General features: G+C 42.0%; 1 protein-coding gene across 5 annotated transcripts in view; it reads left to right on the top strand.

The window, feature by feature from the left end:
* The window catches only part of CACNG1 (calcium voltage-gated channel auxiliary subunit gamma 1), a 41,630-nt gene extending 36,308 nt beyond the window's left edge, over window positions 1-5,322 (top strand). For all 5 annotated transcript variants that reach the window (XM_072645475.1, XM_072645474.1, XM_072645477.1 and 2 more), the window contains 2 exons: window positions 1,180-1,317; window positions 4,232-5,322. In XM_072645475.1, coding sequence (XP_072501576.1) covers window positions 1,180-1,317; window positions 4,232-4,458 — 365 coding nt within the window. In that variant the 3' untranslated portion in view covers window positions 4,459-5,322. The remainder of the gene's footprint in view (window positions 1-1,179; window positions 1,318-4,231) is intronic.
* Window positions 5,323-12,482: the final 7,160 nt, after the last annotated feature.

Raw genomic sequence — 12,482 nt, 5'->3', positions numbered from 1 at the left:
TTCTTAGAATTCTAAGTCTGCTAAAAAGAGATATGTAGATATAGATATAATTCCCACCAAAGACTAGAAGGAGATGTGTAAGGAACTGTGTATATGGAACTATTAAAATAAAGCAGGCTTCCTAAATCTCCCTTATGGTTCTCTGGCATAATGGGGGCCCAGAGCCTATTTGAGCTAGATTCTCCCCTTGGCTTAAATGACCCCTTGCAAGTAAGTAGTTTGGGAATATTCAAGAAGTTTTTAGGGGGTTAGTATTCAGTTCCCTGAAGTAGCAGCTTACAATAGTGGTCTTTCAGAATGAGTGCAGGCAAATAGAGTGCTAAGAAGAAAGATTTTTCTTCCTGAGTTCAAATCTGACCTGAGACACTAGCTATGTAACCCTGGGTAATCCACTCAATGCTGCTTGCCTCAGTTTCTTTATCTGTAAAAAATGTGCTGGAGAAGGAAGCAGCAAACCACTCCAGTATCTTTGCCAAGAGATGAAGTTATGAAAAGTTAGACACAACTGGATAACAACAAAGCAGATCCTGAGCATGGTAGAACACACGTGATCCTTCTACTAGGGAGGCTGAGGCTGATGGGTCATTTAAGCTCAAGATTCTAAGCTGCAGTATGACTAAAGCTAAATAGGTGTCCCCACTAAGTCTAGCATCAATATGGTAAGCTACAGGAGGTCTCCTGATTGCAGAAGGAGGGGAGAATGGACCCAAGTCAGAAATGGAGTAAGTCAAAGCTTTCATCTTGATCAACAGTGAGACTGGGTCCATGAGTGGTCACTGCACTTCTAACCAGTAAGTTATGAGGACCCAGTCTCAAAGCAAATAAAAATAATATGTGGTTGACATATAGCTACAGATACTATACAATACTATATAGAAACTATGGAATACTATATAGGTACTATAGAATAGTATCTCACTCTGGGTGCTCATTAATGTGTTAAATAAACTCTGACTCCTTTCTCAGAGGATCTGTGCCTTTGAATCTTTCTACTCAGGAACTACATTCCACTCAGTCATTCTAACCCAAGGGAGGTTCCCTCATTCTTTGGAAGCAAACACAAATTTTACCAACTTGGTTTGGTGACACACGCTGAATGCAACAAAATTTTGGTGGCAAGGAGATAGTACTGAAGAGAGACAGGCTGACCAGTCTATGTTCTTATTGATATCTTGGTAGAATACAGCATCTCTGCAGCTGCCATCTCCATCTTCAGCATCGGTTTCATGATCTTGGGGACCATCTTCATCCTTCTGTCCTTCAGGAAAAAGAAGGATTACCTTCTGAGACCAGCATCTCTGTTCTACACTTTTGCAGGTAGGAAGTTTGGGTAGCGGCAGGGCAGAGTAGGGTGGGGTAGAGAGACAGAGGCCCTGCCTTATCCCCTGGAAATCATAGCCCAAGTGTGGCTTAAATTTAAGTGGAGCAGTGAGGATAACAGAACTTCTAAAAACAAATCCACAAACCAACCAAGGACCTCAGTTTCCTCACTGGTAAAATAAGGAATTTAGACTAAATGACCTTTAAGGTCCCTTCCAGCTCCAAAACCATGATCTTATTATTTTAGTGCAGAGAAATATTGAAGATAGGGACCATCTTTGTCCCACTTGGATTTGTTGTGGTATGTGGAAAGACTTGTTTCTTTTGGAATTAGTTTCTTTCTTTCTTTTCTTTCTTTTTTAAAGGATAGAATTGTCAGCCTTAAAGAGATTAGTGCTTGGGAGGAGCTAATAGTCTATCAGTCAACAAGCATTTATTGAGCACCCACTATATACCAGGCAGGCAACTAGGTGTACAGTGCATAGAGCACTGGGCTAGGAATCAAGAAGAATCCTCTTCCTGAGTTCAAATGGGGTCATGAAGAGTCAGACATGACTAAACAACAACATACATCAGATACTATGCTAAGCATTAGAGATAAAAAAAAAAAAAAAGGCCCAAAGTCCTGACTCTCGAGGAGCTCATATTCTAATGGTGGGAGACAGACTTGTACATACAAGATATATACAGTATAAGTGGAAGGCAATTTGAGAGAAAAGGATCTAACATTTGGGGGAGTACGGAGGAGACCAGAAAGGTTTCTTGCAGAAAGTGAGATTTGAACTGAGTCTTGAAAGAAGCCTGGAAAACTAAGAGGGAGAAGTAAGGAGAGGGAACATTCCAGTCATGGCAGGCAGCCAGTGAAAAGCCAAAGAGCTGAGAGATGAAGGGTTTAGGAATACCAATAAGGACAATGTTGGTGGGTCATAGAGAAAATGGAGAGTAAAGTGTAAGAAGACTGGAAAGGGAGGAAGAGACCAAGTCAGCAAGACTTTAAAAGCCAAACATGATTCCATATTGGACTGTGGAGACAACAGGAAATCACAAGATTTGATTGAATAGGGGATGACATGGTCAAGTTTGCACTTTAGGAAAATCAATTTGACAGCAGGATATAACACTAAGCATCCCAACATATACAGGGGGCCTAGCTACCACAGGTTCTTAATAGGAAAGGCAACTTTTGAGGGATTAACAATCACTTTAACCCAGCACATATATCATTCACCTAGTTCAGGGGAGTCAGCAGTCTGAACTTCAAAGAAAATAGAGGTATCAAAGATCAACAGACATGGCTTCCTTTTCCTGATCATCAACAGACCGGTCCAACTATCTGACCATAGTTATCAGAGAGGGAAGCACCAACATTTGGGTTTTCCAAGCTGGGGGAGCTCCTTAGTGGCTTCCCAGAGTCCTCCTCTGGCCAAACAAACACTTCCAGTCAGTAAACCCCAAAGTAAAACCTCACCCTCAGAGTATTTATACCTTTTTTAGAGCCAGAGGGCATCCTAACCTTTGAGAACTAGGGTCTCATTAACAAAATTGTGTGGGCCTTCCTACAAATCTTCCCTAATCAAACTTCCCTTAATGGGCAGGCCCATTAATAGGTGAGGAATATCTTTAATCACATTAACAATACAAATACATATACTGTTTTTTGTTAAAAAAAAAAAAACTCTTGTTTCTATACTTTACTCTCAGTAAAAACTCTTGGTTGATAAAGGCAAGATTCAGTCAGAGGCATTTGATTATACTAAAACAAAAACAGCAAAAGATCCCATTTTGCTTGCCATCACAGGTAGAGGAGGGGAGAGACTTGAGGCTGGGAGATCAATTAAGAAGGCTATTGTCATAGATTAGTCTTGAGGTGATTAGAGTCTGGGCAGCTCTGGGAGTGGGGACAAAAGCATACATATGAGAGATGTTGCGAAGGTAGAGATGGCAAGTCTCAGTAACACATTGGTTATGTAGAGTTACTGTAAGCTGGAGGCAGATATGATGCTGAGGTTGTGAGCCTGAGTGACTGGGAGGATGGTGGTACCCTCAACAGTAAAATAGAAGTTGGGAATATGAGAGGGTTTGGGGAAAGAGATCATGAGTTTCTTTTTTTGGACATATGGAGTTTGAGATGCCTATATAACATTTAGTTTGAGTTGAGTTAAGTCAGTAATGCAAAACTGGAGCTCAGGAGAAAGGTTAGGACTAGATATATAAATGTGGAAATCTTGTGCATAGAAATGGTAATTAGATCCATGTGAGCTGATAGGATCACCAATGAGACAGAGAGCAAAGGTGGAGAATCTGCAGCTCAGGGCCAACATGTGGCCCTCTAGGTCCTCAAGTGCATTCCTTTAACCGAATCCAAACTTCACAGAATAAATCCTTTTATTGAGGGGATTTGTTCTGTCGTTTGGATTCAATCAAAGGGACATACTTGAGGACCTAGAGGGCTACATATGACTTCAAGGCCACAGGCTCCCCATCCGTGGAGAGCTAATCACTCCGGAATTGTAAGACAAATGTCTTTTGTGGTGGGGGGGGGGGGGTTCATTTTTTTTTTTTTTAATAATTAAGATCCTCAGGCTCAAGGAAATTTTCTCCAGGGTCTGGAATGCATCATCCACATTATACAAAAATGCCTAGAACAGAGGTATTAGTATAAGAGCTATACCCCCTCAAGCTTCTTATTGTGATGGGGTAGAGTCAGCAGAGCCAGGTTCAAGTTCTGGTCGTATTGGCTTAACTGTGTGACCTTGGGTGAGTCACTTTACCTCTGTGGGCCTCAGTTTCCCCATCTTTAAAAGGAAGGAGTTGGACTAGATGATCTCTAAGGTCCCTGCCAGCTCAAAATTCAGCAGCGGGGTGAGGGACAGACTAGAACCTGAGAATGATGTCTCACTTGTTCTTCCAGGCCTCTGTATCATCGTCTCTGTGGAAGTCATGCGGCAGTCAGTGAAGCGGATGATTGACAGTGAGGAGACGGTGTGGATAGAGTACTATTATTCCTGGTCCTTTGCTTGTGCCTGTGCCTCCTTTGTCCTCCTCTTCATCTGTGGCATCACTCTCCTGCTTATCTCCCTACCCCGTATGCCCCAGAATCCCTGGGAGTCTTGTATGGATGCTGAGCCTGAGCATTAGCTTGATTTCATCTTTTTCTGATGACCTGGGCCGATGACTAGGAAAACAGCAGCTTCCAAGGCTCTCTCTATGCAAGTCAAATGGCTGATGCCAAGCAGAGGTAAAAAGTGGAGACAAGGATGTGGTGGCATCACCCCTATCCTCATCTGTAGTAACTGGTTATCCTTTCAAGGGATCATATTTTCCCTTATCTGAGGCATCTTTTCCATCTATTCCAGTCCCAGTCTTTGTCCTTCCTCCAATCTACCTTCCGCCCTCCCCTCTATTTATCATGAACTAGAATGGTGTCTGACTGTGTGACATCCTCCCCAATTCCCATAACTACATTAGATCTACAGGCTGCTACAATTTTCTGTGCTCCTATTTGAGTGGTGACAGCCCTCTGCTCTAATCTGGTAGCAGAATGGGAGTCCAGAGCCTCATCAGCTTTAAATCAGGAGCTTGATTTTCTACACTCCAAGCAGTGCTTATAGGTAGAGATCTTGGGCAAGTATATATGTCTCCTAGATGTTGTAATTTTGCTTCATAATTGTTCTCATACACAATTTCAAACTAGTTTCAGGTTGTCCTTTATAAACCACTGTATCCCTACATCCCACCCCCACTACATCATTATGTCAGTTTTCTAATGATCTCTGTGTGTAACCCCTGGAAGGAAGCCCCCAGAGCAAGGGATAGAGATCAGCTTGTAGAAATAGCCAATCCTTCCTCTACATAGTGCCAAGGCACACAGTGGGGCTACTTGGAATTCATTCCAAAGTGAATTCCTCCTGTATGTCCTAATGTTCATCATAATCCCTAGGGAGCATTTCCAACTGGAAAGAAATGAAGTGTGGATTAAAATAAAATTTTTGTGAAAACATATTCCTTCTGTGCCCTTCCCTGAAAATTCACTTGAATTTCTGGCCATAACCATGAATCCATAAGCATGGCTCTTGACCAAGTCACCTCTTGTGGGGTGAAACTGCGGAAGCAGGGGGGTGTTCCAAGGAAGGTGTTGAGGAATTTCTGGGGGCAGGGGAGGATCTGCCTCACAGGAATTGCTTGGGAGTCCAAAATTTCCATTTAAACCCTTTGTTTGAGGAATGTTCTTTGAGAGAAACCAGGAATCAGCTTTTGTCTGGCTAGACAGGGTGTTAAAAATAAGAATCAGGCTATTTCCAAGCTTAAGGTCTGTCTGCCCAAGAGTGATGTGTCTCTTGGTGCTAAGCCAAAATGTAAACAGCTAGGTCATGGGCCTCTGATGGTTGACACTGGACTTCTGCTATTCCTGACAACAAAGGAAGGATAGCAACCTCTTTCTACTCTCCAGCCCCCAACAACCTACAGCTCCCTGGCTAACAATCTGACTTGAAAAGAGAAAAGGGACTAACTTGAATAAGTAAATCAGGAACCCACTAACTAGGCACTAGTGTGTGAAACAGTGGTCATTTTCAGAGCTCCTAACTGGCATGTAACAATGCATCAGGTCTCTCTGCCTCAGTTTACCCATGTGTAAGATGAGAAGAAGAATGTTTGCTCTCCTCCACCACCACCACTACCATCAAACATATCCCTCTACCTAAAGCAGCTATAAGTAAGAGACTTTTCCTGACTTGGTTGTAGGATGGATTTTTAAGACTGTCAAACGTAGAGGTAGACTTGGAGTCATGAATGCCTGGATTCAAATATTGCCTCAGAAACTCCTAGACGTATGACTGTGGACAAGTCACATAACTTTTGTGAGCCTCAGTTTCCTCATCTGTAAATGAGACTAATAATATCTGCAGTATCTTCCTCACAAAGTTGTTGTACAGCTCAAAAGAGTTAATATAGAGTGTCCCAAAAGTCTTACCGCACCTTTAATGCTTGTGTTTACAATTGCACTAAAACATTTGGGACACACTATGTATGTTTAAAAAAAATGTGAAAAATTTAAAGCACCAGATAGAGGTTGAGGTTTTTAGTTGTTCTTTTTCTTCAGTTGTTTCAGTCATTTTTGACTCAACCCCATTTGGAGTTTTCTTGGCAAAGATATTAGAGTGGTTTGGCATATCCCTCTCCAGCTCATTTGATAGATAAGGAAACTGACATAAACAGGGCTAAGTGACTTACCCAGGGTCACATAGGTAGTAAGTGTGTAAGGTCAGATTTTAACTCAGGAAGTTGAGTCTTCCTGACTATAGGCCCAGCACTCCATCCACTGCTCAGCCTGTCAACAAGCATTTATTAAGCACTTACTATCACTGTGCTAAGTGCTAAAGATACAAAGGGGAAGGAAATGAGAAGGGACTAAGCCTTTTAATGAATATCTCTTGGTACCTACTATGTATCAGGCAGCTAAGGTGGCACAGGGATAGACTGTCAGGCCTGGAGTCAGGAAGACTCATCTTCCTGAGTTCAAATCTGGTCTCAGACACTTACCAGCTGCATGACCCTGGGCAAGTCATTTAACCCTGCTTACCTCAGTTTCCTCATTTGTAAAATGAGCTGGAGAAGAAAATGGCAAACCACTCCACATCTTTGCCAAGAAAACCTCCAAAGGGGTCAGCTGAGAGACAGGCACAACTGGAAACAACTAAAAAACAATACTATGTGCCAAGGACTGTGCTGAAGCGCTTTCCACGTGTTATTTCATTTGATCTCACAACAACCCTGGAAGGTAGGTGCTGTTATTATCCCCATTTTACAGTTGAGCAAATAGAGGTTTTAAGAGACTTGTCCAGGGTGACACAGCTGGTTAAAGTACGAGGTCAAATTTGAACTCACATCTTCCAAATCCGGATCCAGTGCTCTATATATACTCTACTACCTAGCCACCTAAGAAAAAGAAAGGCAAAAACACAAAAACAATCCCTACTGTCAAGGAGCTTACATACTAATGGAAGAAACAACATGTAAATAAATAATTAGTTACATTCATGTCTTAGGGAGGGAAAGTGAGAACATTGACCTGTATATGTGGGAAGCATAAGGAACAAAAATCTATTTTACCTTAGCAACACAAAGCAGTACTTTGGAGGTAGATAAAATGGTTTAAACCATTCTAGGTTGCAGTAAGCCTACAAACATATGAGCGGATGAGATATTTCTGACAATTGATTAAAATTTCACCTGAACAGAAATAAACAAGAGTAATTGAGATCCAGACTTATGCCTTACACCAAAATGCCATCGGAAATCTGCCTCTGGGGATGTTAAAGACCCCATAAATTTGTGGGGGTCTTTAGTTGACTGACGCTACCAGATCAGGCTCCTTTGCCAAGAAGAATTCATTCATTCATTGCAGTGAAAAAGAAAAAGAGCGTTACAAAAACAGAGACTAACAAGCTAGAAAATGAACACCACAATGCCCACATAAACATTCACATTTTTTGTTCTCTTTTTCCCAAAACCAGTTTACCATGGAGGATGTTGTCTAATCACAGGATCCAAATAAAGAAAAGCTTACCTCAAGCGTACTTACCTCAAGCTCACTTCATTGAGGATATGTCTAGTTTTTTGGTATTTTGCTTTTGTATCAAATGGCCAGACAGATGTGTATTTAGTAATAAAACAGTTGTGCATTTTTCTTAGGGTACAGAACTAGCATTGGATATGGATTCTAATTCTGCCCCACCCTCCTCCACACAGATTAAACAATAATCATACCTTGTCTTAGCACCGTCACTTCCAAAGTATGTTTATGTCTATGGTGTATTTTATCTTGTCCAAAACCAAAACACATAAACAAACAAACCAAAAGACCCCAAACCTTAAGGTCCAGAGAGGCAAAAGATTTGCCTGAGGATAGAGGGTGGCTGGAATAAAATTAGAATCCTAGATATTATGACTTTTATTATAAGCATATTCCACTAAAGGTTACCTCTGTTGGTCTTTTTCCAGTTTACTTCCTGCTAAAAAACAAACAGAGAAAAGCAACAATGTGGGAACATGCAAATATTACAAAAGGTTACTCTTTGTATAAGAGATACAAAGAATCACCAAGTGATGCTAGATCCCCTCTAGAAATTTGAAGAACTATATAAAGTCACTTTTTTTAAACAGCTGCAGCAAGGAATTTTTTGATCATTGGCTATTGAAATACTCACATGTACCAATATAGTTTGTTTTCTTTTGCCAAAATGTTAGTAAAACCCATGAAGAAGAACTCATCTATTAAAACTTTGTTTGATTTCTAATTGACAGTGCAGTTGCCTCTTCCTGCCCTCCTTCTACTGCCATGGTCTTTAAAAAAATTTTTAAAACTTTAAAAAATTCTTAACTAATTTTTAAAAATTATCAAGCACTTTTTTACCTCCCCCACACCCGACTTGGAAAAACAAAAACAAAATACAAAACTCTTATAACAAAGTAGTGTAGTTGAACTAAACAATTCCCATGCTGGCCACATCTAAAACTGTGTGCCTTATTCTTCATAGTGTCCGTTACCTCCCACTCAGGAGACAGGCAGCATTCTTTAAATCTATCCACTGGAATTGTGGATTGATCAACGCTTTGACCAGGAAGCAGTTGTCTCTTGCTACTAAAGACTCACTAAATGGTAGCTAAAGACACAAAAATAATTAAACTGTCACATCACACAGGATTGCTACCACATTGCAAACAAAGTTAATTAAGGGGATTGTCATTAAGAAAGTTACTTTCTACTCTCTGGACTTAGATCCTAATATGAATTACACTTGAACAGAACAAGTTTGCCCCAACGTTTTTAATGACTTGGGCCCCGGCCTGCACGTTAGTAACATGCGGTGGGGTGAATGTAAAGTCTTAAATTTAGAGCATTAGATGGGGCAGGCCTGATTAGAGAGTAGTTGGTCTGAAAAATATCTGGACTCCGAGTTCAATATATGGCAGTCAAAAATAACAGAAGTAATGTTATCTGTGACTTCATTAAGAAGGGTTGTTTTTAGGAATGAAGAAGTAATATTCCCCCCTGTCCTCTGCCATGGTCATATAATATCAGGGTATTGTGTTTCATTATGAGTCCCACGGTCTAAGAAGAATACATATGAGCTAAAGGTGTCCAGAGGAGGGTCTCAAGTCCATGCCATATGAGGATCTGTTGAAGGAATGGGAATTTTTAACCAAGAGATGGAAAGGCTCAGGGGGCCATGATAACTATCTTCAGGTATCCAAAAGGCTATCATATGGAAAAGGGATTAGATTGGTCTTGTTTGACCCCAGAGGGGACTATGAGCAGAATTTACAAGAAGACAAATTAGGCTTGGAAGAAAGAAATTTGTAACATTGAGAGGAACCTAAAAGTGAAATGAACTACCTTGGAAGAGGTAGTACGTTCCTCCTGATTGGAGATCTTTAAGCAAAAGATAGCTAAGTGTTGCAGTGGATAGAGCACTGGGTCTGGAATTAGGAAGATTTATCTTCATAAATTCAAATCTGGCTTCAGAGACTTACTTGCTATGTGACCCTGGGCAAGTCACTTACTCATGTTTGCCTCAGTTCCTAATCTATAAAATGATTTTTATAGATCACTCCTGTATCTTTGCCAAGAAAACCACTGAAAAACCACTGAACAGCAACAAAGCAAAAACTAAATGGTCACTTGTCTATATAGGTTCCTTCAGTTTCTGAAATTCTGAGATTCCATTTCTCCTCCACTACAAATCTAGGCCTGAGGGGGCGGAGCCAAGATGGCGGAGTAGAAAGACGCACATACACATAGCTCTGAACCCACAACCCATAGAATGGCTACAGGGAAGTAACTCACGGCGAATTCCGCACCCAGAGGCCACGGAACATTGGAGCGAGGGAGATTTCTGTTCCAGAGAGACCTGCAAACCTCTCGCGGGGGGGGGCCTTCGCGCTGCGGACTGAGCGCCAGGACTGGGAGCTGAGTGCAGCCCTGCCGCGGCCGCGGCACCGAGAGGAAAAGATCCGAGCAGACTTCACAGACAGGATCTCCAGCGGCCACGCGGGTCCCTCCACCCACAGAGGGATCTGCAAACCTCTCGCAAAAGGTCCGTCGCGCTGCAGACACAAAGCCCAGCCCAGACCTGCTGCGGCCACGGCTGCGGCACCGAGAGAAACAGATCCGAGCAGGCTTCAGGGACGGGATCTCCAGCAGCCGCACAAGTCCCTCCACCCACAGGTGACAGGGGTGGGTGAGAGAGTCTCTTTGGCGGGTCGAGAGGGGAGTGGGGTGCCCCCATAATTCAGGCCCCCCCCCGGGAGGTAGAAGCTGAGAGGCGGCTGCAGACAGGGGCTCCCCAAGCGGGTGGGAGCCTGAATCCATTGCGGAAGGTCTGTGCATAAACCCCCTGAGGGAACTGAGCCTGAGAGGTGGCCCTGCCCCGATCTCAGCACCAGAACATAATCTCATACTGAATAGCAGCCCTGCCCCCGCCAAAAGCCCTGAGGCTGGAAGCAGCATTTGAATCTCAGACCACAAACACGGGCTGGGAGGATCAGGAGGTGAGGTGGGTGTGAGGAAAATATTCAGAGGTCAAGTCACTGGCTGGGAAAATGCCCAGAAAAGGGAAAAGAAATAAGACTATAGAAGGTTACTTTCTTGGCGAACAGGCATTTCCTCCCTTCCTTTCTGATGAGGAAGAACAATGCTTACCATCAGGCAAAGACACAGAAATCAAGGCTTCTGTGTCCCAGCCCACCCAATGGGCTCAGGCCATGGAAGAGCTCAAAAAGAATTTTGAAAATCAAGTTAGAGAGGTGGAGGAAAAGCTGGGAAGAGAAATGAGAGACATGAAGTCAAAGCATGAACAGCAGATCAGCTCCCTGCTAAGGGAGACCCAAAAAAATGTTGAAGAAATTAACACCTTGAAAACTAGCCTAACTCAATTGGCAAAAGAGGTTCAAAAAGCCAATGAGGAGAAGAATGCTTTCAAAAGCAGAATTAGCCAAATGGAAAAGGAGATTCAAAAGCTCACTGAAGAAAATAGTTCTTTCAAAATTAGAATGGCACAGATGGAGGCTAATGACTTTATGCAAAACCAAGAAATCACAGAACAAAGAGAGAAGAATGGAAAAATGGAAGATAATGTGAAATATCTCATTGGAAAAACAACAGACCTGGAAAATAGATCCAGGAGAGACAATTTAAAAATTATGGGACTACCTGAAAGCCATGATCAAAAGAAGAGCCTAGACATCATCTTTCATGAAATTATCAAGGAAAACTGCCCTGAGATTCTAGAACCAGAGGGCAAAATAAATATTCAAGGAATCCACAGAACACCGCCTGAAAGAGATCCAAAAAGAGAAACTCCTAGGAACATTGTGGCCAAATTCCAGAGTTCCCAGGTCAAGGAGAAAATACTGCAGGCAGCTAGAAAGAAACAATTCAAGTATTGTGGAAATACAATCAGGATAACACAAGATCTAGCAGCCTCTACATTAAGGGATCGAAGGGCATGGAACAGTATATTCCAGAAGTCAAAGGAACTAGGACTAAAACCAAGAATCACCTACCCAGCAAAACTGACTATAATACTTCAGGGGAAAAAATGGTCTTTCAATGAAATAGAGGATTTTCAAGTATTCTTGATGAAAAGACCAGAGCTGAAAAGAAAATTTGACTTTCAAACACAAGAATGAAGAGAACCATGAAAAGGTGAACAGCAAAGTGAAGTCATAAGGGACTTACTAAAGCTGAACTGTTTACATTCCTACATGGAAAGACAATATTTGTAACTCTTGAAACATTTCAGTATCTGGGTACTGGGTGGAATTACACATGCACACACGCTCACATACATAGAGACAGAGTGCACAGAGTGAATTGAATAGGATGGGATCATATCTTTAAAACAAAATGAAATCAAGCAGTGAGAGAGAAATATATTGGGAAGAGAAAGGGAGAAATTGAATGGGGCAAATTATCTCTCATAAAAGAGGCAATCAAAAGACTCATTAGTGGAGGGATAAAGAGGGGAGGTGAGAGAAAAACATGAAGTCTACTCTCATCACATTCCACTAAAGAAAAGAATAAAGTGCACACTCATTTTGGTAGGAAAACCTATCTCACAATACAGGAAAGTGGGGGATAAGGGGACAAGGAGGGTGGG

The sequence above is a fragment of the Notamacropus eugenii genome, chromosome 2, assembly GCF_028372415.1.
Source record: "Notamacropus eugenii isolate mMacEug1 chromosome 2, mMacEug1.pri_v2, whole genome shotgun sequence".
Taxonomy (NCBI): Eukaryota; Metazoa; Chordata; class Mammalia; order Diprotodontia; family Macropodidae; genus Notamacropus; species Notamacropus eugenii.
Note: the sequence above shows the minus strand (reverse complement) of the source record. Positions and strands in the feature narration are given on the sequence as shown.